The 24025-nt window shown below is 56.4% G+C and overlaps 7 protein-coding genes across 7 annotated transcripts; 6 read left to right on the top strand and 1 right to left on the bottom strand.

Moving 5' to 3' along the window:
- Positions 1-1506: 1506 nt before the first annotated feature.
- On the top strand, positions 1507-2149 carry LY79DRAFT_615863 (uncharacterized protein). Its single transcript, XM_060561994.1, has 2 exons — positions 1507-1643; positions 1723-2149. The coding sequence occupies exons 1-2, from the start codon at positions 1522-1524 to the stop codon at positions 2084-2086; spliced, it is 486 nt and encodes a 161-aa protein (XP_060409453.1). The 5' UTR covers positions 1507-1521; the 3' UTR covers positions 2087-2149.
- Positions 2150-3167: 1018 nt separating this feature from the next.
- Positions 3168-4720, top strand: LY79DRAFT_396790 (uncharacterized protein). The gene has a single exon (XM_060552982.1). It carries the CDS (start codon positions 3376-3378, stop codon positions 4501-4503), a length of 1128 nt encoding a protein of 375 aa, XP_060409452.1. The 5' UTR covers positions 3168-3375; the 3' UTR covers positions 4504-4720.
- Positions 4721-6167: 1447 nt separating this feature from the next.
- On the top strand, positions 6168-8069 carry LY79DRAFT_593674 (uncharacterized protein; the record flags this gene model as incomplete). The annotated part of the gene is made up of 3 exons (XM_060561589.1): positions 6168-6278; positions 6364-7228; positions 7297-8069. 3 exons carry the CDS (start codon positions 6168-6170, stop codon positions 8067-8069), a joined length of 1749 nt encoding a protein of 582 aa, XP_060409451.1.
- A 957-nt stretch (positions 8070-9026) lies between these two features.
- LY79DRAFT_524963 (uncharacterized protein) lies at positions 9027-9338 on the top strand (the record flags this gene model as incomplete). Its single annotated transcript, XM_060555682.1, has 1 exon — positions 9027-9338. The coding sequence occupies one exon, from the start codon at positions 9027-9029 to the stop codon at positions 9336-9338; it is 312 nt and encodes a 103-aa protein (XP_060409450.1).
- A 4064-nt stretch (positions 9339-13402) lies between these two features.
- On the top strand, positions 13403-15496 carry LY79DRAFT_525015 (uncharacterized protein; the record flags this gene model as incomplete). Its single annotated transcript, XM_060555685.1, has 2 exons — positions 13403-14828; positions 14886-15496. 2 exons carry the CDS (start codon positions 13403-13405, stop codon positions 15494-15496), a joined length of 2037 nt encoding a protein of 678 aa, XP_060409449.1.
- Positions 15497-17931: 2435 nt separating this feature from the next.
- Positions 17932-19586, top strand: LY79DRAFT_593672 (major facilitator superfamily transporter; the record flags this gene model as incomplete). The annotated part of the gene is made up of 3 exons (XM_060561588.1): positions 17932-18471; positions 18546-19253; positions 19302-19586. The coding sequence occupies 3 exons, from the start codon at positions 17932-17934 to the stop codon at positions 19584-19586; spliced, it is 1533 nt and encodes a 510-aa protein (XP_060409448.1).
- Positions 19587-19875: 289 nt separating this feature from the next.
- On the bottom strand, positions 19876-23580 carry LY79DRAFT_673334 (calcium-translocating P-type ATPase; the record flags this gene model as incomplete). Its single annotated transcript, XM_060564159.1, has 5 exons — positions 19876-20460; positions 20517-20732; positions 20837-21982; positions 22046-22476; positions 22527-23580. The coding sequence occupies 5 exons, from the start codon at positions 23578-23580 to the stop codon at positions 19876-19878; spliced, it is 3432 nt and encodes a 1143-aa protein (XP_060409447.1).
- Between the last annotated feature and the right edge of the window lie 445 nt (positions 23581-24025).

Raw genomic sequence — 24025 nt, 5'->3', positions numbered from 1 at the left:
TTGCTGGCCTGTCTCTCCTTCTTCTCGGCGGCCCATTTCGAGTGCTCGACCTCGGCCTTTAGGAGATGCTCGCCCTTTTCGACGCGTTTCTCGGCCTCGGCAACCTTCTTCTCGGACTCTGCCAGCAGAATTTCGAGTTTTCGGATGGTCATCGCCTCTGGACCGTATTGAACGAGTTGCCCCTCGGTTTGAGCCAATCGTTGTCGGATGATTTTGTGAGAGTTTCGGTTCGCCTCTGCGGCATAGTTTGCGTCGAGCTCGCGCTGCTCTGCCTCTCCTAGCTCTCTGGCTAACTTCGCTGCCTCCCTTGTCTTGCTTTCGAGTTGGGTTCTCATCGACTCGCACACTGGCCCGGGTAGTGCGCATCGGCGCGCTTCTGTGGCTCGATCCTCTTCGCTGAGCTCTGGAGCGGGAGAAGGCTGCTCAGCTTCGGTCGCAATCGTCGGTCTTGGGATGAAGTATCGGATGATTGGAATAAAGACGAGAATATAAATGAAGAGGAAAGATATGATGGTATAGACGGGGATCTCGAAACTGCTGGCCGCCTTTACGACAGCCAACAGCTTCGGAAGATGGCTGAAGAGCCAACCTGCGATCTGTAGGATGACCATCAGCCCTGCCACAAGGACAGAGCCGAAGAAAATGACGCGGAAGGAGTCAACTCCTTCCATCTTGTATATTTCCTGATGAAAACAGGAGGGAAAGGGATCGATTGTAGCGTATACCGGATGATAACTCAAACTAACGATAACTAGAGTGTCGAGATAAAAGACGAGTTTGTTGACAATTATTTCAGAAGCTCTTGTGTATTTGTGTGTGTGTGTGAAAGAGAGGAGAGTGAGAGAAGAATTCAAGGTGAGGGTGAGAGTGAGATTCGACTAAGTGAGATGAGCAATAAGTTGAAAGATGGAAAGAGCGGATGATGGAGACTGAATAGGGGAAAGCGCCCCCTGAGGTCAGTTCAGCCGAAGGCAGGTGCGAAGGTGAGGATTGGGGGCATCTAGAGGCGCTCCAAGACAACTGTCCTGGGCCAGAGTCAGACCAATGAGTACTTGACTGGGTGTATAAACCTTCGTGACATTAAGCTAGACATGTCAAGGCTGTTGTTGTTTGAAAGCATGCTAGTGATTGCCAAGCGCAAGATTAAATATACCGTCTTGAACAAGGAAATTGGGCTGCCTTTACAGCCCTTGACTGGCAGTTCTTCCCGGTCGTCTTTTTGCCTTTTTTGGTCTAGAAAGCCTGTTAGTGATGGTACCCAGGGTAGTAGGTAGAGAGGTTTATTAGTTGCGACAAAACAACCCTTAAGTTGTCTACAACAAAGCAGTCACAAGACGCTCTCTATTGTAAAGCGCTATTGTTATGTTGAGAAATCAAGTAAAGCCATGGCAGATTCACAATTCTTTCGTTACCTTTGTGTGATGGTCTGTGGATTCCTCCAATCAGGTTCGAGCCAACTCACTCTGGTGTTGGCTGTGGGCTGGATTGGTTTGCTGGCCTGAACCAGTAGAAGGCGCATCTATGCAAGAAAGATGCTGTGACCTTGACAAAGACGAGAGGCGTGTTATTTGTGAAGAACTCAAAGAAATGCTGCAGACGTTGCGAGCTTTAGAGAAAGACAGTCACGATTGGTTTGTTGGCAGGTGAATTTTCTTCTTTGCAAGAGTTTCTAATATAAGGTAATTCTGACATAAGGTCCTATGCTTCAGATGGCCTGGACAGGCAACCGCTGAACAATATATTCCTGCCTCCAAAGCTTAGAGGGCCGTTTGTTGGCTCAAACGCTGTTAAGCAGTTCCAAGATGCTTGCGGTATTGACATTGATGGCGAAGCGCTTGCACCCAACATCACCTTGTCGTTGGGGAAGAATCCGAAAGTGGCAGCTATCATTGATTGGCGCCAGGCGGGGTGGCTTCCGGAGTACTGGGAATACTGCAAGGCGAGACGGGTGAATCTCAATCCGAAACTTTTCAGTCATGCTGCCCAGGAAGAATGGCGTACAGATTATCTTCCAACTATTCTGGATCCGGTGGATGAGGAGGCATGTCACCATCCTTGGCTCCATTGTGCCTTGGCCAACATCTAAGGAATGCTCTTCAGTGGATGAGCATTCCCTGACGAAGGCGAAATGGATTATCGGCCATGGTGGCCCAACTAGCCTAGTGGTATGACTTGCCAATTTCTGCCCTGCCAATCGATCCAACACTCATGACCGAAATGATGCCCGTGAACATTGAGACCAAAAGGATGCTGAACTTGTTTATGCCCCAATGAACAGCTTAAAACGCATAAACATCCCTCCGTGCCCAAGAACAAAAGTACCTACCCTGAAACTCTTTACGTACATGATCTTGGTTACGCAATAGGCAAGCACACGGTGACCAGTCCTCTTTGTCTCGGCATGGTCTCAAGACAGCGTTGAGGACATATTCGCAACGCAACATGGCAATTCAGCAGACCTTTGTTCCTGAGGAAAGATGAATTTTTGATCCATTCCATCTGCCGGCAGCGGCGACATCTCTTCGCAAATATGCAAGCTCGGTAAGCTGTCTGTTCATGGCTGTTGGTCTGCATATGAGAGCGGTGGAAGACACTGGTCTACGGGAAGGCCGTCAAAGCAGGCAGAGATCCTTGTTGGATCTTGCCTTGAATCGTTGAGTCAGTGTGCCTTAGATCAATCATGATGCTACACCGCCAGCTTTGGCGGCCCATCGCAAAGCAGGGGCTTTGCATTCTGATTTCTCAGTCACGCGCGGTGATGAAGTGAGGTTGAAGTCGTCAGCAAGTGATTCAGCCAAGAGAGTTCCGACCATCGATGCGGTACGTACCGTCTAATTGTTTAGTTATTTCCTCGATTGGCGGGGGCATTTATTGGACTATATTGGCTTTTCTGTCACGTACTAATACACCTCCGCTGTACTCTGTCTACATCGAACCCTCGCTTGAACGTTGAACGTTGAACGAAGTACCACTCGCGGCGATGTTGGCATAATCTACACTGCTGGTAATTGTGCAACCCCTTTTAAGTGTTCATTTTTTTTTGACTTTCGGATCGAAAACAATGTGGTTTAGTGAGACCTGGCACGCTTAGACTCTAGTCCCCATCGGCCCAGACGCTCGAGTGGCTTGCGGGGCTTTCCAAATTCGTCATGAACCTTGGCCTCTTATCAAGCCGCAAAGTATCAAAAAAATGGTGTGCGATTCGCCTCTATGGAGGCGCAGCTTTGAATTTAAACTGAGCATGGTCCAAGTTCGAGCCGGTAGAGCCGCTGGAGTTTGGTTCCCAGTCACGGTTCCCAGGGACCCTTCGGCCTCGACCAACGGCTTCGGAGAAAGACCCCTTCGCTGCTATACAAAGCCAACGGTCAACCTACCATGCCCACAAACTCCAAGAGCTCGTCATCAAGCAGGATGACGGGCGATATAAACAACATGGGCGTCCTGTCTGCTAGCACTCTCGGCAAAGCCGCGCCCTTCCTCGCGGCGCTTGAACAGCAGCTTTACCAGTCCATCGTCCCCCGGAGATCCGGCAACGGGTCTTCTGTTCCCGTCGACGCGGCGATTAGCATGACACGAAAACAGCAAACGGCCGATCCCTACAACAATGACGACGGCGAGGGATCCGCCTTGGGCTACTACTTTCGAGTCCCCTACGAGGCGGACGGCGCCATTTACCAGAAGGACGAGGCCGAAGAAGGGGAGCAGGAAGAGGAAACAAGCCCCGAGACCGAGCAGCGACGGAGTGACGCCGCGGAAGCGTTTTGGTTTCTGAGGGACTTCATCGAGGCAAGATGGCCGGTCCAGCTGCTCGCAGGATACATCAAGATCCAGTGCGATCTGACCCTGGACGAGATCAAGGAGCTCGGCCGCCTGAACAAGGCCGAGGGCTCGAGAAAATGCCGGAAGCTCGTCAGCGCGCCGGTGATCCACGACGAGATCGGGTACGCCCTCTGGTCCGAGCTGGCCCGCGACATTGCGGCACGCGGAGACGATTTACAGGTAAGCAAGGCAGCTCCCGCAAGTAACGGCCTGGCCAAGGCCGCGACTTCGCCGGCTGCGATGAGCAAAACCACCGCAGAGGAGGTCGCTGCCCGACGGGCGAGGTCGATGAGGAGACGAGCCACGGACGGCGATGCCATCACCGTCCGCTCCAGACCGGGGACGGCTCCAACGCACGTGTCCACTAATACGGCGCGCCGGCGACGGAAGAGCGATGTGCAGCTGGTGCGACCGCACCAAGTCATTTGCACCACCTGCGGGAGCAGGGCGGTCCCACGGCCCAAGAACGACGATGACGACGACGACGGCGGCGATGACGACAGCGCCATGTCGGACGACGAGTACGAAGACGACCGCGGAGAAGACGAGCTCGGGTCCAGGGAAAGAAAGCGGGACAGCATCTCGAGACGGCTCTCCGTCAAGATGAACAAGACCCTTACAAAGTTTGGAGAAGGTCTCGCAACCGGGTACGGAGGCAATGGGGTCAGCCGGGTGACTGGGTAACTTACGGGGGGGTGGCCCTCGGCGAGACGCGTTCGGAACAGCGAAGATTCGAGGTGGCGTGGTTTTTGGAGGTGGGTTTTATGCAGTGTGGCGGTCCCTTGATGGAAGATTGATACCAGAGAATGATACCATGACGGATGAGGCAATGGAGTTTGGAACGAACCATTACACGCTTATCGACGTCGAACTGAGGCGAGGCACCTGGATGAGCTCGCCAGGGCAGAACGCTTGACTAATCGATTCTGAGTTTCTCGCCATCTGCACCCGCGACGTGTACTGGGATCGGGCCGGGTATTTGTGCAAAGTCGAGTGACAAAGTGACAAAGTGAAGCTGAGAGTCTGGAGCGACCAAGCGTAGTGGATGCTGGGATGGTTCATTTATAATGAGATGATTCATTTATAATGATGATGGTTAGCATCCAGCCGCCGTGGTCATGATCCGTTCCGGGTATCCGTATCCGCTCCGGGTACCCATCCATCCGTACCGGACCTCGGCACTTAGCCGGGGCCATTCCGGGGCAGGTTTCCATCGTGTCATTGCAAAAGGCGCGATGCTTCGTTACTCCGCTCTCTGTCGGCTGTCGCAGCCTCACACCAGATCGCCGAAGGCCTTGTGCCGTTCAAGGCACTCGCCTAGCCCAATAAGCGGCTGGTCGAGTAGTAGTGTCCCTGGCACGCCAACCAAGTCAGATAGCGCCCGTGAACGCATGCCATGCTTCATCCCCCGGCCCGTGGCGTCTGCCGCCGCCTAAGTCATTCAAGCAAAGGTCGGGGGATTGGTGGCGGAAGCACGGCGTGAAGTCGTGACAGCGACAAACGCCGCGATGGTACCAGAAAAAGAAACGAATGAAAAAAAAAACCCCCACATCACCAGTCATCGTGCTTTGGAATCTTGATCTGCCCACATCGAGTCTTCTATACTTGGACATACGGTGCTGAGGCCGCCGGAAGAAAGAGTATGCCAGCCATATCTGCGCCAGTCAAGCTGGCTCGACGCTAGGCTGGTTCACCTGGGCTGAGCCGAACTGGTGTCCTTAACTGCCAGACGCCTTGGCGGCTATGACTAAGGCCCACGCGCGAGACACGGCCGCTGCCCCCATTCCCAACGGTCAACGACGCGCTTCTGATGCCCGTTCTGTCCCGAGAAACCCCCTCTTCTGGCCGCCTCTCCACGAGCAGGGTGTTCTCGCTGAGAGAGTCTTGGTTCTTGATAAAAAACACCCAGTTGCCCAGTCTATGAAAGCCAATGTCGGGGGGCTTCGACACGCAGGTCCACACTTCACCTAAGAGACGGGCTTTCAGCCCAGAGGTTCAGCTGTCAGGGGTCTGCGCTACTTTGGCGCCATCGCGGCAGGGGGTGGTTCAGTGCCGCAGAGGGTGGTGATTAACCTCCAAACCGCCACTTCTTCCTGCTCACGATGCGGGACTAGCTTGCTCGTGGAGAGTCAAAGGAGAGTGTTGTGGCGTTGGGCACCTGGCAAAACGTTGCTTCCCCCGCCCCCGTCCCATGTCGAATCAATCTTCTGAGATTTGTCTCTCTCTCCCCATCTCTTGTTTTTTGCCATCCTGGTCGGTGGGTTCGTCCTGTCCTTTGTGATCTCCGTCGGTTGTCGTCATACCATTCCTTCTCGTCCCTTGATTCGCGGCTCCGTCCGATCGTGACGATGGCGCGGATATCGGTCTATCTTTGGACGACAATTGTCGTGAGCCGTCTTGCGGCTGCTGCTGCTGCGAGTATCGTATACGTTACCGATCTATCCATATACACTCTGCTGGTAGGTCCTTTCGTGCCTTTTCTTTCACTCGTTGGCGAACTGGTGACGGGCTCAGTTACTCGGACATACTGACCCATGATCCCAGGCGCCATGCGCGCAGACGGCCCTCTCTTACAACATCTTCACCCAAACCTATTCGGCTTGCGGTGAGGCGCCGACCGATCTGCAGTCATGCATCTGCACGAAGAACAACAACCTCGCGGCCGTGTCGACGTCCGTCTCCAAGCCCATCAGCTACAGCTGCGGCTCCACGGCCTCCGAGGACCAGACCAGCGCCGCGGCCGTCCTCAGCCAGTACTGCAACCCGGACGCGACGGTCGCCTTCGCGACGCCGACGACCAATATCGTCACGAAGTACGCCACCGACATTGCCGAGTTCAGCAACATGGCGCCGTGCGCCCAGTCGGGCGTTTCGTACGCGCTCAGCTCCATGACCTCGCTCTGCCCCGAGCCGGCGAGCCTCATGGCGCCGTGCATCTGCACCCGAAACGATAACTCGGCGCGCGTGAGCCGGTCCGTTGCGTCGCTCGTCCGGTACTCGTGCTCCAACGCGGCGGACGTGACGTCTGGTCTCGCGTTTTACGACGCGTACTGCGCCATGAACAAGGGCACCACTGCGTTCCCCCAGCCGTCGCCGCCTCCCGGGGACATGACATACTACATGACTGCCCTGACCCAGTATAGCGCGCTGGCCCCTTGCGCGCAGTCTGGCATATCGAACGCCATGTACTCCATCACGAGCTACCAGTGCCCGGAAGGGCCCCAGGCGCTGGCGTCGTGCATCTGCCTGAAGGACGGCGTCACGAACCTGGTGACGAGCACCATGACGTCCAACGTCAAATATTACTGCTCTTCCACGGCTTCGGATGATGTTTCTTCTGCTCTGGCAGTCTTGGACTTTTACTGCAAGGCTGCCAGGAACGAGGTGGTCGCGACTGTTCGCGAGTCTGGTAAGGAAACCGGATCGGATTATCGCCATAGTTGTGAAGCGGTTTTGCTGACGCAGGTTCGACTTTAGTTGCCCAAACTTACGCAACGGCGAAGGCTGGTACTGGATCTGACGCTTCCCGGTCTCAACCCACCAGTACAAGCTCAAGTGCTGCCGGCGGTGGTGCTGATAATAACGACACAAGCTCTGGGGGGCCCGGCCTTGCTGCTATCGTAGGCGGGGTCGTTGCGGTGATTGGCGGCTTGTCCATCGCCGGTCTCGTTGGGTTCATGATCTACCGTCGCAGGAAGACGACGCATGCGAGGTTCCCCATAACCTCAACCACCGGCCCGCTCGAGATGAACAGTCCCCCCGAGCTGGGCGGCACGATGTTGTCGACACTGCCGCCAAAGAACCCCCAGATGAGCGTCTCCTACACGGGGTCTCCCCGGCCGGACACGGTATCTCCTGTCGCCACTCCCAACAGCATGTTCCCCCCGCCGCCGCCGCCACCGGCGCCGCTGGGCGCGGAACTCCACGGCCAGGGGCGATTACCACACGAGATGCCGGCCAGCAGCAACAACCAGTTCCAGTCTTCCGGTCAGTATATGCCGGCTGAGCTGCAAGGGCAACATGGACAGGCGCATTATGTCCAAGGGGGATACTCGCAGCCACAGGGAGGTTCAACGGTGGCTGAGGCGCACAGCCAGCCAATTCACCAGATGCCGGGCGGGCCGCAGCCAGTGTACCAGGTACCGGGACAGCAACAGCAACAGCAACGGGCAGAGCTGCAGGGGATGGGATGGCACGCTGGGCCGATGCCGGGATACTCGGAAATGGACGCGGGTCAGCAACGTAGATGACAACATAGGTGAGACGATGCAGTACTCTGTAGGCGGCGACCTTGGCTTGATGCGTTGATGAATGGGGTTTGCAAGACGTTGTGATGGCAGTTTCGGTAGGATACCAAGAGATTCGTGAACCAGGTTAGAAGTTGTATCGTAGACCGCACTTGGATTGCTTCAGTGGAATAAAGATGGTGGATCGTTTGTGTTGAAAGTGATAATGTGCCGGGATTGCGTCTTGGAACTTCTCACGACGGACTACGTACGATGGAGATGTGGCGGTGTATAGAGGCATGACTGTGTATTGAGGTGTGGCGGTGCCTAGCAGTACGTACTCGGTGTGCACCGGTGTGTCTCGGTAAGCGAGCCCAGCTGTACCTGCCTGTATCCGTACAATACCTGTACCCTGAGCCCCACTTGGTGGCAGAAGCTCTCGATGAGTCAGCCGGCTGATTGTCGGTGACGGGTGTACCTGTAGTTTGAAGCGCCCCTTCCCCCCTTCCAATTGGCCAAAACACGGCTTTGTCGCCCATGCCTTCCTTCCCCGGCCTTCGAGGGATCCACTATGCACTGTGCACTGTGGTGCTGTGCTGGCCTGGAAAACATCCTCCAGGTCGCGCTTTCCTCCCAAAATCCTGCGATTTGTTTCCTGTTGACGCTAAACCGCCAAATTCACACCCAACGACAAATTCGTCGTCGCCGCGCCTTTCCACCGCGTCTCCCGCCTCAGCCTACCAGGCGGTCCGAGGTTGATTTCTCAACTGTAGACGAGGGCTTCAACTATTGACGTCCTCACCTTTGACACTGACTTGGTTCTGTGTTTGTTTTTGTCTGCTTCAGCCTCTTCCGACTAGCGAGGAGTGTGTGTGTGTGTGTCTTCGACGCGCAAACCAACAAACAACTCCCCATCGGCTACCAACGATCTCGAGACACTCTCTTTCGATGTCGACAACCAGACCTTGAACTACAATCACAATGGCAGCGGCGGTGGATGTAGCCTATGTGGCCGGCCACCTTGGCGTGCCCGAATCCACGGTTTCGACAGCCACCACCGATCCAACCCCCGAGCTTGTCGCAAGCCTCCTTGAAGCCGTCATTGCGAAAGCCCGCGAGCATGACGAGCTTTACGCCCAGAAACTTCAGGTCGACATCGAACTCGAGAGTGCCCACCACAGCGCAGAGTCCAGATGCCAGTCCTTCAAGGCCACTGCCGACAAGGCACTGAAGGACGTCGAGGAAGTCCGTCAAAAGCTAAAGGAAGAAGGTGCGTTGGCCATGCGCCATTGACTACGTATGTAGGTCTGAATGCTGGACGCCCTGTTAACTCTTATTCTACAGAGACGAAGCGGCAAACGGTCGAGAATGAGCTTCAGTCGCTCAAGGCCCGTGGATCAGACCACGACTCTGAGCTCACCACCCTCCGCGACCGAGTCGAGTCCTTGCAATCGTCCAACCGCGCAAACATGGTCCTGCTCGAGTCGCGCAACGCCCGCGACTCGGAGCTCTCCGAGGAGCTGGCCAAACAACACCAGAAGAACGTCCAGCTACAGAAGGAGATCACCTCTCTGCAACAGGCCGTCCAGTCAGCCCAGGCCGCCGTCAGCAGCTCCAAATACCGCGAGGAGTCACTTCAGCAGCAACTCGACTTGGCCCGGCGCAATAGCGAGTGGTTCGAGACTGAGCTCAAGACCAAGAGCGAGGAGGCCCTCAAATACCGCCGCGAAAAGGGAGCGCGCATCGCCGAGCTGCAACGACAAAACGAAGACGCCAAGTCCACCATTGAGTCCATGAAGCGAACCGAACAACAACTCCGAGACCGTCTCAGTGCTGCCCAGGCCAAGGCCGAGGAGGCTCTCACCAAGGTCCAGCAGCAGCAGGAAGCCTTTGCGCGCAGCGAGGAGAGCTACAAGCACGAGATTGAGAGCAAGCAGCGCGTCGTCGACATGACCAACCAACTGGCCGACAGCCACAAGGCCCGTGTTCAGACCCTGGAGGGGGAGAAGGAAGCACTCAAGGAAAAGCATGCAAACGAAGTCAGACGTCTCCAACAAGAGCTCGAAAGGGAGAGGGAGAACTGCCGTGCTCTCGAGGAGAGAGTCGCCCAACTCGAGGCCGAGCTTGACGAACTCCATGTCCGCATGGAGCAGGCTCCCCCTCGTGGCTCGACACCCACCCCGCAGACGCCGCGCATGAACGGCTCGTTCCTCGGCAGACCTGCCTCTCCTTTCGCCACACCCGCCTCTGCACGAAGCAAGTCAGCCATCACGGCAACCCAGGCCATCGACGAGCTCTACAAGGTCAAGGGGCAGCTCGCCGGAGAGAAGAGACGCAACCAGCAGCTCGCCGAGGAGCTCGACAACATGATTGCCCTTTTGGAGGCCAAGACACCCGAGATCGAGGAACTCCAAAACGAAGCCGACACGCTGCGCGCCGAGATCACCAGGATGTCCGAGCTTTCCCAGACGAGCTTCGAGGAGCGCGATGTTGCAAAGAAGAGTGCAAGGAAGGCCGAGGGTGCCCTGGCCAACGCCCAGGCCGAGTCCAAGATCCTCCGTACCCAGATTCGCGATCTCAGCACCCAGATCCAGATGCTAGTCTTCAACATGCACGCGCGCGAAAAGGGCCTGGAGCAGCTCAGCCGCGAAGAAACGATCCGCCTGGAGCAGCTGTCTCGAGGCGAGGTCACTGAGGGCGCTCTCGCCGACATGTCCGACACCCACCAGTTCATCACCCAGAAGTTTGTTGTCTTCAAGGACATCCAAGAGCTTCAGGCAAAGAACCAAGAGCTTCTGAGGGTCACCCGGGAGCTGGCGGAGCAGATGGAAAGCGAAGAGGCGGTTGCCGCCAAGAGCCAGGCTGTAGAGGACCACCAGGCCGTCGAGCGCCTGCAGCAGGAACTCGCCAACATGATCGACGAGACCAAGTCCCTGAGAACGACAATGGAGAGCTTCAAGGCCGAGCGTGACATGTTCAGACGCCTCCTCCAGCAAAAGGCCACCGCTGGCGAGCTCGCATCCATCCTCGGCTCCGATGACGGGCAGCGCCTGCCGCTCGCTAGCATCGAGAACGGGGAGGCTGGCGATGTGTCGCCCCACGACGCCCTCCGCGCACTGCAGGTCGAGTTCGACACATACCGTAACGACGAGGAGTCCGTCCGCCGATCATTGCGCGAGCAGATTGACAGGCTCTCGAGCGAGAAGAACTCCCTTCAGGGCGAGGTTGCCAAGATTTCCAGTCAGATCACTCTCGCTTCCGAACGCTACGAAATGCTTCACTCCAACTTCGTCGCGCTCCAGAGCGAGAACAAGGAGCTTCAGAAGCGCAACCAGTCGCTGTCCGAGGACTCCATCAAGCACGAAATCCGAACCCAGCAGGTCGCCGAAGAGCTCATCGACGCCAAGGGCTTGCTCGAGAGTGTCCGCAACGAGGCCGCGAACCTCAAAGCCGAAAAGAAACTGTGGAAGGACATCCAAGACCGCCTTAACCAAGACAACGAGAACCTCATGCAGGAGAAGACACGACTCAACAACCTCCTGGCCAGCCAGCAGTCGATGCTGAACGAGCGCGATATTTCCGAGTCGGAACACAGACGAAAGGCTCAGTCAAAGATTGACACGCTTGAGCAAGAACTCAGCAGCACGAAGCGGAAGTTGTCCGACGAGATGGAGGAGGGGAAGAAGCTACAGCTTAGGAAGGAGTTCGACGCACGCGAATCGCAGAAGCGAATCGACGAACTCTCCAACAGCCTCAGCCAAATTCGGGAGGAGCACGTCGCCGTCAAAACCAGCCGTGACCATCTCCAAGCGCGGGTTGATGAGCTCACTATCGAGCTCCGCAATGCCGAAGAGCGGGCTGGCCGCCTCGCACCCAGGCCTACGCCCCGCCCCGGCACCATGGCGCCTCCCACCCAGACCGATCAAGAAACCGAGGCCGAGGTGCGCGAGCTCATCAACGAGGTATCCGACCTCAAGAGAGAGCTCGACATCGCCAAGTCTCAGCTCGAAAATGCCAAGGAGCAGACTGAGCAGTACAAGCAGCTCAGCGAGCAGAACGAGGAAGCTCTGTCCGAGTTCACTGCCTCTCAGGAACAGTACAGGGAGGAGATGGAGGCCGCTCTCACGAGCAAGGACGCCAAGATCAAGGAGCTCGAGCAGCGTGTCGAGGACTTGTCCACCGAGCTGGCGAGCTCCAACAAGGAGTTGTCCCACCTGCGCGACTCCCAGGCCGAGGTTGCCCGCAAGTACGAGGATGAGAAGACAATCCTGGACGAGGAGATCAAGCGGTTGAAGGAAGAGGCGGAGCGCCACGCCGAGGCCGCCAAGTTCCACCAACAGGACCTCCGTGCTCAATCCGAGATCACGGCCAAGGCCCAGCAAGACTACGAACACGAGCTCGTCAAGCATGCCGAAGCTGCCAAGCTCGTCCAACAGTTGCGCACCGAATACAACGAGCTGAAAAGCCAATCTGCAACGCTGCGGGCCGAGGCCGAGTCCGCCAAGGTCGCTCTATCTCAGAGTGAGAGTTCCTGGGAGGAGAGGAGGCAGCGACTGGAGCAGGAGATGTCGGAAATCAAAACGCGCCGTGACGACGTCAACGCCCAAAACAAGCTGCTGCACGAGCAACTGGAAAGCATCACCAAGCAGTTCTCCGCACTCAAGGAGGGCCGCAACACGTCTGCCGAAGATGCTGGCAACAATGCAGAAACCGGCAACGACAGCGCGGCCGACGGCCTTCGCGAGCTCAACAACTACCTCCGACGCGAGAAGGAGATCTTGGAGGTCCAGTACGACCTCAAGGTGCAAGAATCCAAGCGCCTCCAGCAACAACTGGAGTATTCTCAATCCCAGTTGGATGAAGCCCGTCTCAAGCTTGATCAGGAACGCCGCGCGCAAGCTGAGAGCGGCCAAGCATCCATCGCCCACAAGGATCTGATGGACAAGCTCAACGAGCTCAATCTCTACCGCGAGAGCAGCGCTACGCTTCGCAACGAGCTCGCTCAGGCGCGCACACAGATATCCGAGAAGAACGCCAAGATCGAGGAGCTGGAGGCCAAGGTGCAGCCACTCGAGGCTCGGATTGAGGAACTCCAGACCCAGAAGGGTTTCCTCGAGGAGGAAATCAAGCAAGTCCAAGAGGATCGCGACCGATGGCAGAAGCGGACCGAAGGCATTCTCACAAAGTACGGCCGTGTTGATCCTGCCGAAATGGAACAGCTCAAACAGACCATCAATGAATTGCAGGCTGAGCGCGACGCCCTCAAGGAGTCCGAAGCTCCCCTGCGGGCCGAAATCGAGGAAGCCAAGCAGCTGTTGGAGACTGAGCGAGCCAACTGGCAGAACACCCGTCAGCGTATGACGGAGCAGTTCAAGGAGCGATCACGGAAGCTTACCGGCGAGAAGAACGATGCCATGACGGGGCGGAACGAGGCTGTTGCTGAGAAGGATGCCGCTGTGGCCGAGAAGGACCAACTTCAACAGCAACTCCACAATGCCAATACGGAACTGGAATCGGCGAGGCAGAGACTGCAAGCGTCGACGCAGCAGCGTACCGAGTTTGAGCAACAGATCCAAAGCTTCCAGCAACAAGTTCAGAAGCTTCAGCAGGATGCCCAGGCAGCGCAAGCGCAGCCTGGTGCTCAAGGCGCCCAGCCCCCCACGGATGCATCAACCTCGGTATCTACACAGGTCGTTGCCCAGCTGGAGCAGCAGCTGAACGAGATGCGAAGCCAGCTGGATGCTGTATCTGCACAGAAGGCGACCGCCGAGCAGGAGCTCGAAAACCTCCGAGCACAGTTACAGACGGTCACCTCCGAGAGAGACCAGGCTATCCAGACCGCGCAACAGGCTGCTCAGTCACAGACGCAACAAACTGCACCCGAGCCCACCGACGCCAACAACGCAGCAGCACCTGCGAACGGCACAAACGGCTTGTCCGACGAGGAGCGCAAGGCTTTGGAGGACAAGGTCGCTGCTGCCGAGGCCAAGGCTGCGGAGTGCGAACGCAAGGCGAACGAGCTCGAGGCAAACATTACCCAGACCATCAAGGAACGGTCAGACAAGATGAGGAACGCTTTGAACGAGAAGCTCCGCCAGTCTCGCGAGAAGCTGGACGAGGAATTCAGGACCAAGTTGGAGCAGGAGAAGATCATCTGGAAGGCCGAGAACCAAGCCGCCGCCCCCGCCGCTCCCGGCCAATCCGCGGACGGTCAGCCAGCCGTACCCGCGACGCCAATCAAGCAACAAGACCCTGAAGCAACTTCGGCAACGCCAACAACCGGCACACCCGCCGCCGGGTCAACCGATCTGTCTCAGCTCCCCGACGCCGAGATCCGGAAGTTCCTTTCCACGAACCCCACAGTACGCAGCATCATGTCGTCCAATCTCAGGAAGAAGCTGGAAGAACAAACTGCAAAGGTTAAGAGCGAGACAGAAACCAGCTTGAAGGTCGAGTTTGAGCAGAGGATCGCAAGCGCGCGGGAGGAGGGCCAGATGCTGGCTCAGAAGAAGTCTGCGCTGCAGATCAACATGAAGGACAACCAACTCCGCAGCGCCAACGCTAAGATCGAGGTCGTGGCTACCGCAGCAGCCAAGACGCCTCAAAGACCCGTCGGGGAGGTGTGGGAGGAGGCCAAGGTTGCCAAGCCAGCTCCCGCAGCGCCGCAGACAAGCCCGGTGAAGCCCGCTGGCAACGCTCAGCCTGCTGCACAGCCTGCCGCACAACGCCCGTCCGTATCAGCCCCTTCCGCTCCGCCAGCTCAGGCTGGCGCCGCTCCGAATGGTAAGTCTTGCGTAGAGGACGAAGCGAGGCAGGTGACTAGTTCTGACTGTTTCCAAGCTGCCCCCAACGCATCCACCAACCAAGCTCCACCGCCAGCCACTGCACCTAGCGGTATTCCTCCACCCGGTAGTGGCCTTCCGCAGAAACGACAAATCCCCGTCCCCGGGGGCGAGAATAAAGCAGCAGCAGCAGCATCAGCAGCAGCCAATGCTGCTCCGGCGAACCCGTTTGCGGCCGGCGCTGCCAACGGTACACAACCTCAAGGCAACCCCTTCGCTCAAGGGGGCCAAGCGCAACAGCAGCAGAATCCTTTTGCCTCGAGCACTCAAGGTGCGCAGGCCGGCCAACCCGGTCAGCAAGGCCAAGCGCAACAGCAGCCTGCTACCCAAGGCCAAGCAGCCCCACGTAGCGGCATCCCTCTGCCTGGACGCGGTGGCGCTGCTGGACGTGGCCGCGGTGGCACGTTTGCCACCGGTAACAGAGTATCAAGCGGTGGCGCAGAGAGGGGCGGCATGGCGGGACGCGGAGGACGTGGTGGCAGAGGGGGCAACAATGCTTCTCTGAACCCCGGCGCCAACGACTTCCAACCCGGAAACAAGAGGCCAAGAGGTGACTCCGAGGCCGGCGGAGGCGCGGGCGCGAAGAGGGCGAGAGGAGGTGGACACTAAACGTCAGTTGGGAGATACGGATGTCGGAGATGATGTGGTAATGGCGGCGAGGGTTGTGTTTCACTCAAAGTCTGTATCGATATGATGGGGAGGGGAAGCGGCGAGGTTCAAACGGATGGATGACAAGAGGGCAGAACCAAATGGTCTGCAAATTGTGTATAGCCAAGACATACTCTACAAAATGAATTCTCCTATGTCATCAAATGCTTTACGGCCAATCCCCTCATCCAGTGCGTCGCGTGTTAGTTATCCTCTTACGCTCTGTGGTGCAGTACCTGGTTGAATGGTCGAGGATTGATAATGATAAGTCTACTACTCTTGGCTAAAGGTGGTCTAACACAGCCGAAAGCTAGAACGGGTTCCTCTTCGCTTCTGGCAGCATGCTTGTCCTCACGACCACTATTACGTAGAGTGGATGCGCCCACTCGCTAGACGAGGACCCAGAGAGCACCCAGTCGGTCCTCTGTGCCCCTTCGGCCCCCCGGCGTTCCGGTCCGTACCGTCCACGGATCCGGTCCGCTCCACCAACTCCGGTGTGCCCGGCCCCGCCGTGGAGCGAAACCCCATACAGAAACCCTACCTGGGGCCGGTCACAGAAGAGAATCGAGGCATAACGCGTCGCGTCTGAAAGAGAATCAGGGGTGTGGAGGTCCTTGGACTGATCCCGGCTTGCGGAATCCCCAGTACACACTCACACGCCAAGCCATTCGGTTTCGATCCGCCCGGCCAGCTCAACCGGATCGGTAGAGCGTGAGACTCTTAATCTCAAAGTTGTGGGTTCGACCCGTAAGTTGAAAATATCGTACTGCGAGTAACCGCGATCGAGGATGCTAACAAACGCCAGCCACGCCGAGCTCGATTCCCGTCAGCGATTGACGCACTTCTTTTTTTTTTTTTTTCTTGTTTTACTTTCCACTCACACCCTCTCATCTTTCTGTCTTAGGCTATATGTTCTCAATGAAAGAAGGTACCGTGTCGTACGGCAAGGGGGCTGTTTCTGTGATGGCATGCTGGCGCTCCCTCCCACAACCGGCACACGTCCGCCCCATCTCGCCTGTCAGTTATTGTGAATGATACGATGCGTCCCGGGTACCACTTTAGAGTCTAGCCTTGAACCGCCGAAAAGTTATTTTGTCCGGGGGGGGGAAACTACCTGTCGACTCGGTTTCGGGAGCATTGAGTCGTTCTTGGCTTAGACTTCCTCGCACGAACAACCGGCAAGAGCATTGTAAAGTCTATCTCCGCTATGGATCACTTATGGCTGGACTTCATTCTTTCTTGGGTCTAGTGTGACATGTCGAGATACCCTTAAGAGGTTTCTTCCTAATCCTAAGGAGCTCAAAGCGCGGAAGGATGACAGGCTAGGCAAGTCTGTATTGAAGTTGTGACAGTCAAGATTGATAACTTGTGCTGTTACCGGGGATCATATTTATTACTCGGTGTTTGCAAGGTTCACCACCCACCGGCCCTTGGCCAGCTGTTAAGTGATAGGAAGCCTAGTTGAGCAACTGGTGAAAGTTATATAACAGTGGTGGCTGATGCGACGTGTTACGAAAATGACATTTCCAACCCGATCCGTTGCTTGTATGATCTAAATGTGCTTTCTATTGCCATTACCGAGTCCTAAACAATACATGCACGACCCCTGTTATGTTTAGGTGGTGCTCCTCAAGGAAGCCCAGTTGATATAAACAACGAATCATATAGCTGTACTGGATCGAGTCTTATCCGGAAGCATGCCTTGCATTGGAACACTCAGATAGGCACAGTCAGATAAGCACTTGGAGACGTCAGTCACCCCCCTCATTCACACCAGCCGGACGCCTCCATACATTGCAACCTTCTGTGATATCAAATCAAGCTCCATCATCGGAGACTCCTCCGCCATCGGCCTGGCCTTATCTGGCCGTTCCGTCCCACGCTTGACAACTCCGAGCATAGCCGGTCAACCCTCCAATTCTCAAGCAATAGTATCGCTATCGGACATTTATGCGTTATGCGGAGGTCGCAGGGCTCTATCATGTACGAGCAGTGTTGGCTCGCAGCGTGATCGGCAGCCCTCTGGCCTTTCGGCTTCTTCTTTTCCGTACAGAGATAACAACTACCGATGGCCAACCTATTACCCCCCCCCCCCCCCCAGTCACCTTCCTGCAACGGGATGGTCTACGGAGTGCTGCAATGCTCAATTGGCCAGAGCTCAACGCTCGCGGTGATCATCCCATACTTATCAATGAGAATGTCGGGGAACATGCGACTGTATCCACGCATTCACCCCGGCTCTACGGTGGCACATGCGTCATAGACCAACGGCAGTCTTCGGGTATGGATCATGGGCTATCGTTTGCCTCGGCCATAAGAGGTTCAGTATAACCGCCTCCCCGATCGTTAGAGCGTCGAGCTCGGCCTATACCATCAGGCCCGACCAAGTTTGCGAAATGCCTCCCAACGAGAAGACGGACGTCGAAAAGACCCCTGTGGCTGTTGACAGCCAGCCCGAAGTGCTGGTTGGCGAGGTCAGGGACATCCACAACGCCGATGCCGCCCTCGATTTCCTACGGAACGGCGGCGACGTCGGGCCAATGACCGCCGAAGACGAGCGAGCGCTGAAGCGCAAGATCGATTGGCGCATCGTGCCGCTCATGTTCGCCTGCTACATTCTCCAGTACCTCGACAAGACCCTGATCAACTACGCCAACGTCATGGGCCTGCAGGCCGACACGAGCATCGAGGGTGACCAGTACTCGCAGCTGGCCATGATCTTCTACGTGAGCTACCTGGCATTCGAGTTTCCCCACGCCTGGGGCATGCAGAGGTTCCCCACCGCCAAGTATATCGGCATCATGGTATGCTTATGGGGTGCGGTGCTGGCATCCACCTCGGCTTGTCACGATTGGGCCGGCTTGGTTGCGACGAGAGTCCTTCTCGGTGTCTTTGAAAGTGCCGTTGCACCTTCGCTTATTGTGATAACGACCATGGTAAGAGCCTTTTTTTGTTTTTCTCTCTCTCTATCGTCTCGCGGTCTGATCAAACGACTGATGGCATGACGTAGTGGTACAAACGACAAGAACAGCCTCCCCGGATGGGCATCTGGTATCTCGGCACAGGATGCGGTGTGATCGTCGGCTCTCTGATCTCCTTCGGCTTCCAGCACTATACAAGCTCGAGCTTCACTTCTTGGCAGATCATGTTTCTCGTCTGCGGTCTGATCACGATTGCCGTTGGCGCCACGGTGGTTCTCGTTCTCCCCGATAACCCCATGAGCGCTCGGTTCCTCTCCCAGGAAGAAAAGGTCTGGGCCATTGAGCGTCTGCGAGGAAACCAGACAGGCGTCGAGAACAAGCACTTCAAATGGCCACAGTTCATCGAGTGCTTCACGGACCCGCAGACCTACCTCCTGGCAGTTATTACAATCGCCTCGAACGTTCCAAATGGCGCCATATCGTCGTATCAGGCCACCATTATCAAGGGATTCGGGTACACTTCCAAGGAGACCGCGTTGTTGTCCATCCCGTCGGGTGCAGTCAGTATTGTTTCTATCCTGGCAGCAACAAACGTTGCAGGCCGTTTCAACCAGCGGGCCATCAACATCGCCTGCCTCCTTATCCCCGGAGTTATCGGCGCCGCGCTCATGGCTTTCCTCCCCGCCGACAACAAGGCGGGCAGGCTTGTCGGCAACTACATGACGAACTGCATTGGCGCGTCACTTCCTCTTCTCTACTCCTTGGTTGGCGCCAACTATGCCGGGCATACAAAGAAGGCAAGCACCCGTGGGAGAAGACTGTCGACCATTACTGACGCCTTACAGGTCACTATGAATGCCACCCTGCTCGTTTGCTTCTGTATCGGCAACATTATCGGGCCTCTAACCTTCACGGCCGAATCCGCCCCTGAATACCTTCCTGCCAAAATTGCAATCATTGCCACATGCTGCTTGGCCATTATCTTCACCTTGACGCTGAGATTTTACTATGTCTGGGAGAACAAGCGACGTCAAAGACTTGCGGAAAACCAGGAGCTTGGACACTTGAAAGATATCGAGTTCAGTGACATGACCGACGGCCAAAATAAGGAGTTTAGGTATTCACTGTAAAGGAGAGCTAGGCTATGTCAGCCGAAAGCCTCGTAGTGCCAGTCGGCATGCTCTATGGGGCTGGGTTCTTTAGTCGCCAAAGCTCACGTTATGCAGGGCAGTTTCTGAAACTTCAATGTAACATATAAATTCCTGATTTCTATAAAGCATCTCGCGATATTGCGTCCGTTGCCCGTATAAATCGAGCCGCATATCAAGCCAGTAATCGATCAATCGTGTGTCAACGCCTGCTGTCCTTGCCGTTCCTATACCCCATGCCGACAAACTCGGCTGTATTTCTAAACCCGTTTTACTGCCGCTTCTCGTTGGGCGGGGAAACGACAATCGTAGCCGGCACTTCTTCGCCGTTTGCAGCCTTGTTGCGCGAACTTCTTTTGAAAAGCCCACCGATCCGACCGAGAACCCTAACGAGGAACTTGTAAACCACCACAAACGGCTTGCCAACAAAGACGGCTATCCTTTCGAACCAGACGTCCGGGAAGATGCGGACTAGTACACCCCAGGGAAGGGACATGAGAGCAACGACGATGGAAATCGCCCACTGGGTGCCGTCGAGACCGCCCTCCTTGATCTCGAAGACACGTCCGCCTACGAAGACGATGCCGACCTGCAAACCGACCATCAGGATGTTGATGAAGACGAAGAACGGGTTGCGATGGACGCCCTCGAGCACGTTGAACTTGTTGTCCAACCGTCTGTTGTTGAACTCGTTGAAGATTTGCATCCACACAAACGTGTTGAAGATGAGCGTGTCGAGCTGCAGCATCTGATCCTCGCTGCTTCTGTCGTAGTTCAGAATCTCGGGACCTGCGAAGTAGAGCACGAGGGTGATGATGAGTTGGAAGATTGCCTGTCCGATGATCATTTTCCACATCTAAGATCCGAGATGTCAGTCAAGCTGTCTGTGCTCTGGGGTAAGTTGTAACTTACGTTAACGGTGATCAACGGGGCGTCTTTCCGCTGCGGCGGGCGGTCGAGAATCTTGTCAGTTGGAGGATCCGTTGCCAGCGCGAGTGCTGCAAACGTGTCCATGATAAGGTTGACCCAGAGCAACTGGAGAGCTTTCAGGACAGGCTCCATATGGGGGTCGTACATGGCCGTGACGAAAGCCAGTATAACGGCTGTGATATTTACGGTGATTTGAAACTGCATTCGTACACCAGTCAGTCACTCGTCTCTTGGTTGGACAACGGCTGGAAAGTCCAGATGACAGGAACCGGGTCCTTCGCGGCTCAACAACATGGACTCACCTGCAGGAATTTCTGTACTGCATCGTTGACTGCACGACCCCACTTGAGTGCAGTCACGATCGAGGCAAAATTATCGTCCATCAGTACAATAGCAGAGGCCTCTTTCGCGACCTCGGTGCCGGAAACACCCATGGAGAAGCCGACGTCTGCTGCCTTCAGAGCCGGGGCATCGTTTGTGCCGTCTCCGGTGACGGCGACCGTCTCTCCGAGGGCCTTCAGTCTCGTGACGAGAATGCGCTTGTCCTCGGGGGATGAACGGGCCAAGACCTGTAGCTTCGGGAGAACGGCGTTCATGTCCTCGTCGGAAAGCTTTCGGAAAGTTGGCCCTTCCATAATCACGCCCTGGGATCCTGTGAAGATGCCACACTCGGTCGCGATCGCTTGGGCCGTGACAATGTTATCGCCTGTAACCATTCGGACAGTGACTCCGGCATGCTGTGCCTTTCGTACTGCTTCGGGGACACCAGCACGCACAGGATCCTGGATTCCAACGATTCCAAGGAAGACCAGGTCGGAGGCGTCCAACAGCGACTCGAGCTTCACGTGCCCATCTTCAGAGGGCATGTCCGCGGGCGGCCATTGAGGGAAGTCCTTGTACACAAGGCCGATGGTGCGGAGGGATCGACGGGCGTATGAGTTAATAGTCGCGTCCAGCGACTGTTGCTCTGCGGAGGTGAGAGGCTCCTCAGCCAAGGTCTCGAGGTCGGCCTTGGATGAGCAGTGGCGGAGCATGATTTCGGAGGCACCCTTGACCAGCAGGCGGTAGCCCCTGGAGGCGTCCCGAAGTTTGATGACCGCCGCCATGCATTTCCTCCCCGAATCGAACGGAAGCATCTGCACAACCTGCTCGTTGGCGCGAGCCTCGGCAAGGGATTGGAGCCCGAGGTGGTCCCTGGCGAGCTGCAGGAGGGCTGTCTCGGTCTTGGACCCGATGAACGTCGATTGGCCATCCTCCTGGCCCTCAAAAGCCGTCGAGTTTACAGCAACAGACTGGACGATGAGCTCCTTTGTTGCTCGGGGTACAGCTGCTGCCCAAGCGGACACGTGGGGAGAAGAACCGGAAGACTTTTCGTTGTCAGGTTGCGCAAATGCCGTGAAACTGCTTGTGGAAAAGGTACCAGCAACGACGGTCATTTTGTTCGTTGTCTGGGTGCTTGTAAGCTTCTCCATCGCTCCAAAAAAAGGCGAGCAGAACAAGGTCGGTCTTACCAGGGTTCCTGTCTTATCGGAGCAAATCGTTGTCGCGTTACCCATCGTCTCGCAAGCTCTGAGCACACGAACCAAGTTGTTCTCTTTCAGCAGCTTGGTGGTGGCAAACGCCAAGGCCAGCGTCACAGCGAGCGGCAAGCCTTCAGGGACCGCCACGGCGATGATGGCGATAGCAACCACGAGCAAGTCCATGAAGGTCGATGCTTTGTCCGCGGGCAGCCTGTCGTCTCCGGGAAGGCCGGCCACGAAACGGAACAGCAGGATGAAGAACATCAAGGCAGACGCGCCCCCGCCAAGCTTGGCGATGGCGATGGCTAGCCGTTCCAGCTTCTTCTGAAGAGGCGTGGCCTCGATATCGTAGCGTACCGACATCATGATTTTGCCGAAGCTGCTGTAAACACCGACGGATGTGCAAAGGTAGGTTCCCATGCCTTGAGTGGTCAGCGGAGCCACGGCGCCGGGGATTCGAACGCAGACTCACCTTCAAGAACCTTTGAGCCGGAGATGATAAAGGGGTCCAGATCATCATGGTTGCCGTGCTTCGAGTCCAGGAGCTTCATGACTTGATCGCCGGCAGTCTTCTTGAGCACGTCGGACTCTCCCGTCGCCGAGGATTCGTCGCACTTGACCTCATGGCCCTCGATCAAGATGCCGTCTGCAGGGACCATGTCGCCAGGCTCGAGGTGGAGGACATCTCCCACAAGGATTTCGTTGACGTTGACCATGACCGATTTGCCGGACCGGATAACCTTGACCTCGCGATTGTCCTTCTTCGTGTTCAATCGGACAAATGCCTTTTCCTTCTGCCAGTCGTTGTGGGAACCGACGATGACTACGATGATGACGGCCCCGAGGATCGCGACGCCTTCGACCCATTCGACGGACGCCGGTGCTCCCGGGCCTCTTTCCACGCCGAGGGTTTGATATAAGCCAAGTGCCAAGGAGATGACCCCAGCAACGGTCAGGAGAATAAGGACCGTCTCGTTGAAAGCGATCCACATGAGCTTCCAAATGGACTTGGGTTTCTTTGGAGGAAGCGCATTGCGACCGTAAACCCTGGTCCGGTCGACAAACGGTGTTGCGGAGGAGGGAATGTGCTTTTCTGAAGAAGCCGGCTTGCTGTCGGCGTGACCTTGGACGGCCTCGTCGAAGCTGATGGCGGATCCGACACCCGTCTCGTCAACGCTGAGGCCGCTCCGTACATCGGTTTGAACTCCGCGGGCGATTCCCCGCAGGCCACCAAGAGCCCGGAACGCCGAGAGCGACTTGGGGTTGAGGAGCTTGTTCAGCTGCCCGGGAGAAAAGGCGAAGGGGTTGTTGTCGACGCGGAAATCATCCTCGGTGCCCGGGTCCGGGTGCAGGGCAGATTCCGCATCTTCAAGATCGGAGCTTCCGGCGACAGTGCTGGGGGCAGCCGTTCCGGACGGCGTGAGAAAGGGGTTCGTCCCGTCAGGAGTGATGGTGTCTGCATCGCTGGTCGCCCGCGAACGGGCGTCGGCATGTGTGGGGTTGGGGCTGAGGAAGTTGTCTGCCATCATGAAGGAGAATCATGTGCAGGACTGGCAGATGGGAGAAAGTGCTGTCGAGCCCAGCAGCAAGACGAGCCGAAGGAGCGGTGCCTAGATATGAGTACTCGCTCGGAGGGCATCTTTCGCCTACAGCTCACTCGGAGCTCAAGCATCATCTACCTATGTCCATGTCCATATCGATCATAGCTCTCCACTCCCCGAAAGAGCGACAAAGAAGAAAGTACCTGAACCCCCGGCAAGAACAGCACTGCCACGATTCAAGACATAATCGCTAATGGCATCTGATAAGCCCGAGGGGGAGGTAAACTGGGCCCGGGAACCGTTCTGACAAGCTTAAACGAATAGGCATTATGGGATGTGTGTGTGGGGGGAGGGGAGACGACCCGCTGGGATGTAATTCTAGCCGACCTTGGAAACGACCGAACAGCACATGATGCAGGCTTGGCGGTTT

This window comes from Colletotrichum navitas (genome assembly GCF_030913465.1).
Source record: "Colletotrichum navitas strain CBS 125086 chromosome Unknown LY79scaffold_84, whole genome shotgun sequence".
Taxonomy (NCBI): domain Eukaryota; kingdom Fungi; phylum Ascomycota; class Sordariomycetes; order Glomerellales; family Glomerellaceae; genus Colletotrichum; species Colletotrichum navitas.
This window is presented reverse-complemented; position numbering and strand designations above follow the sequence as displayed.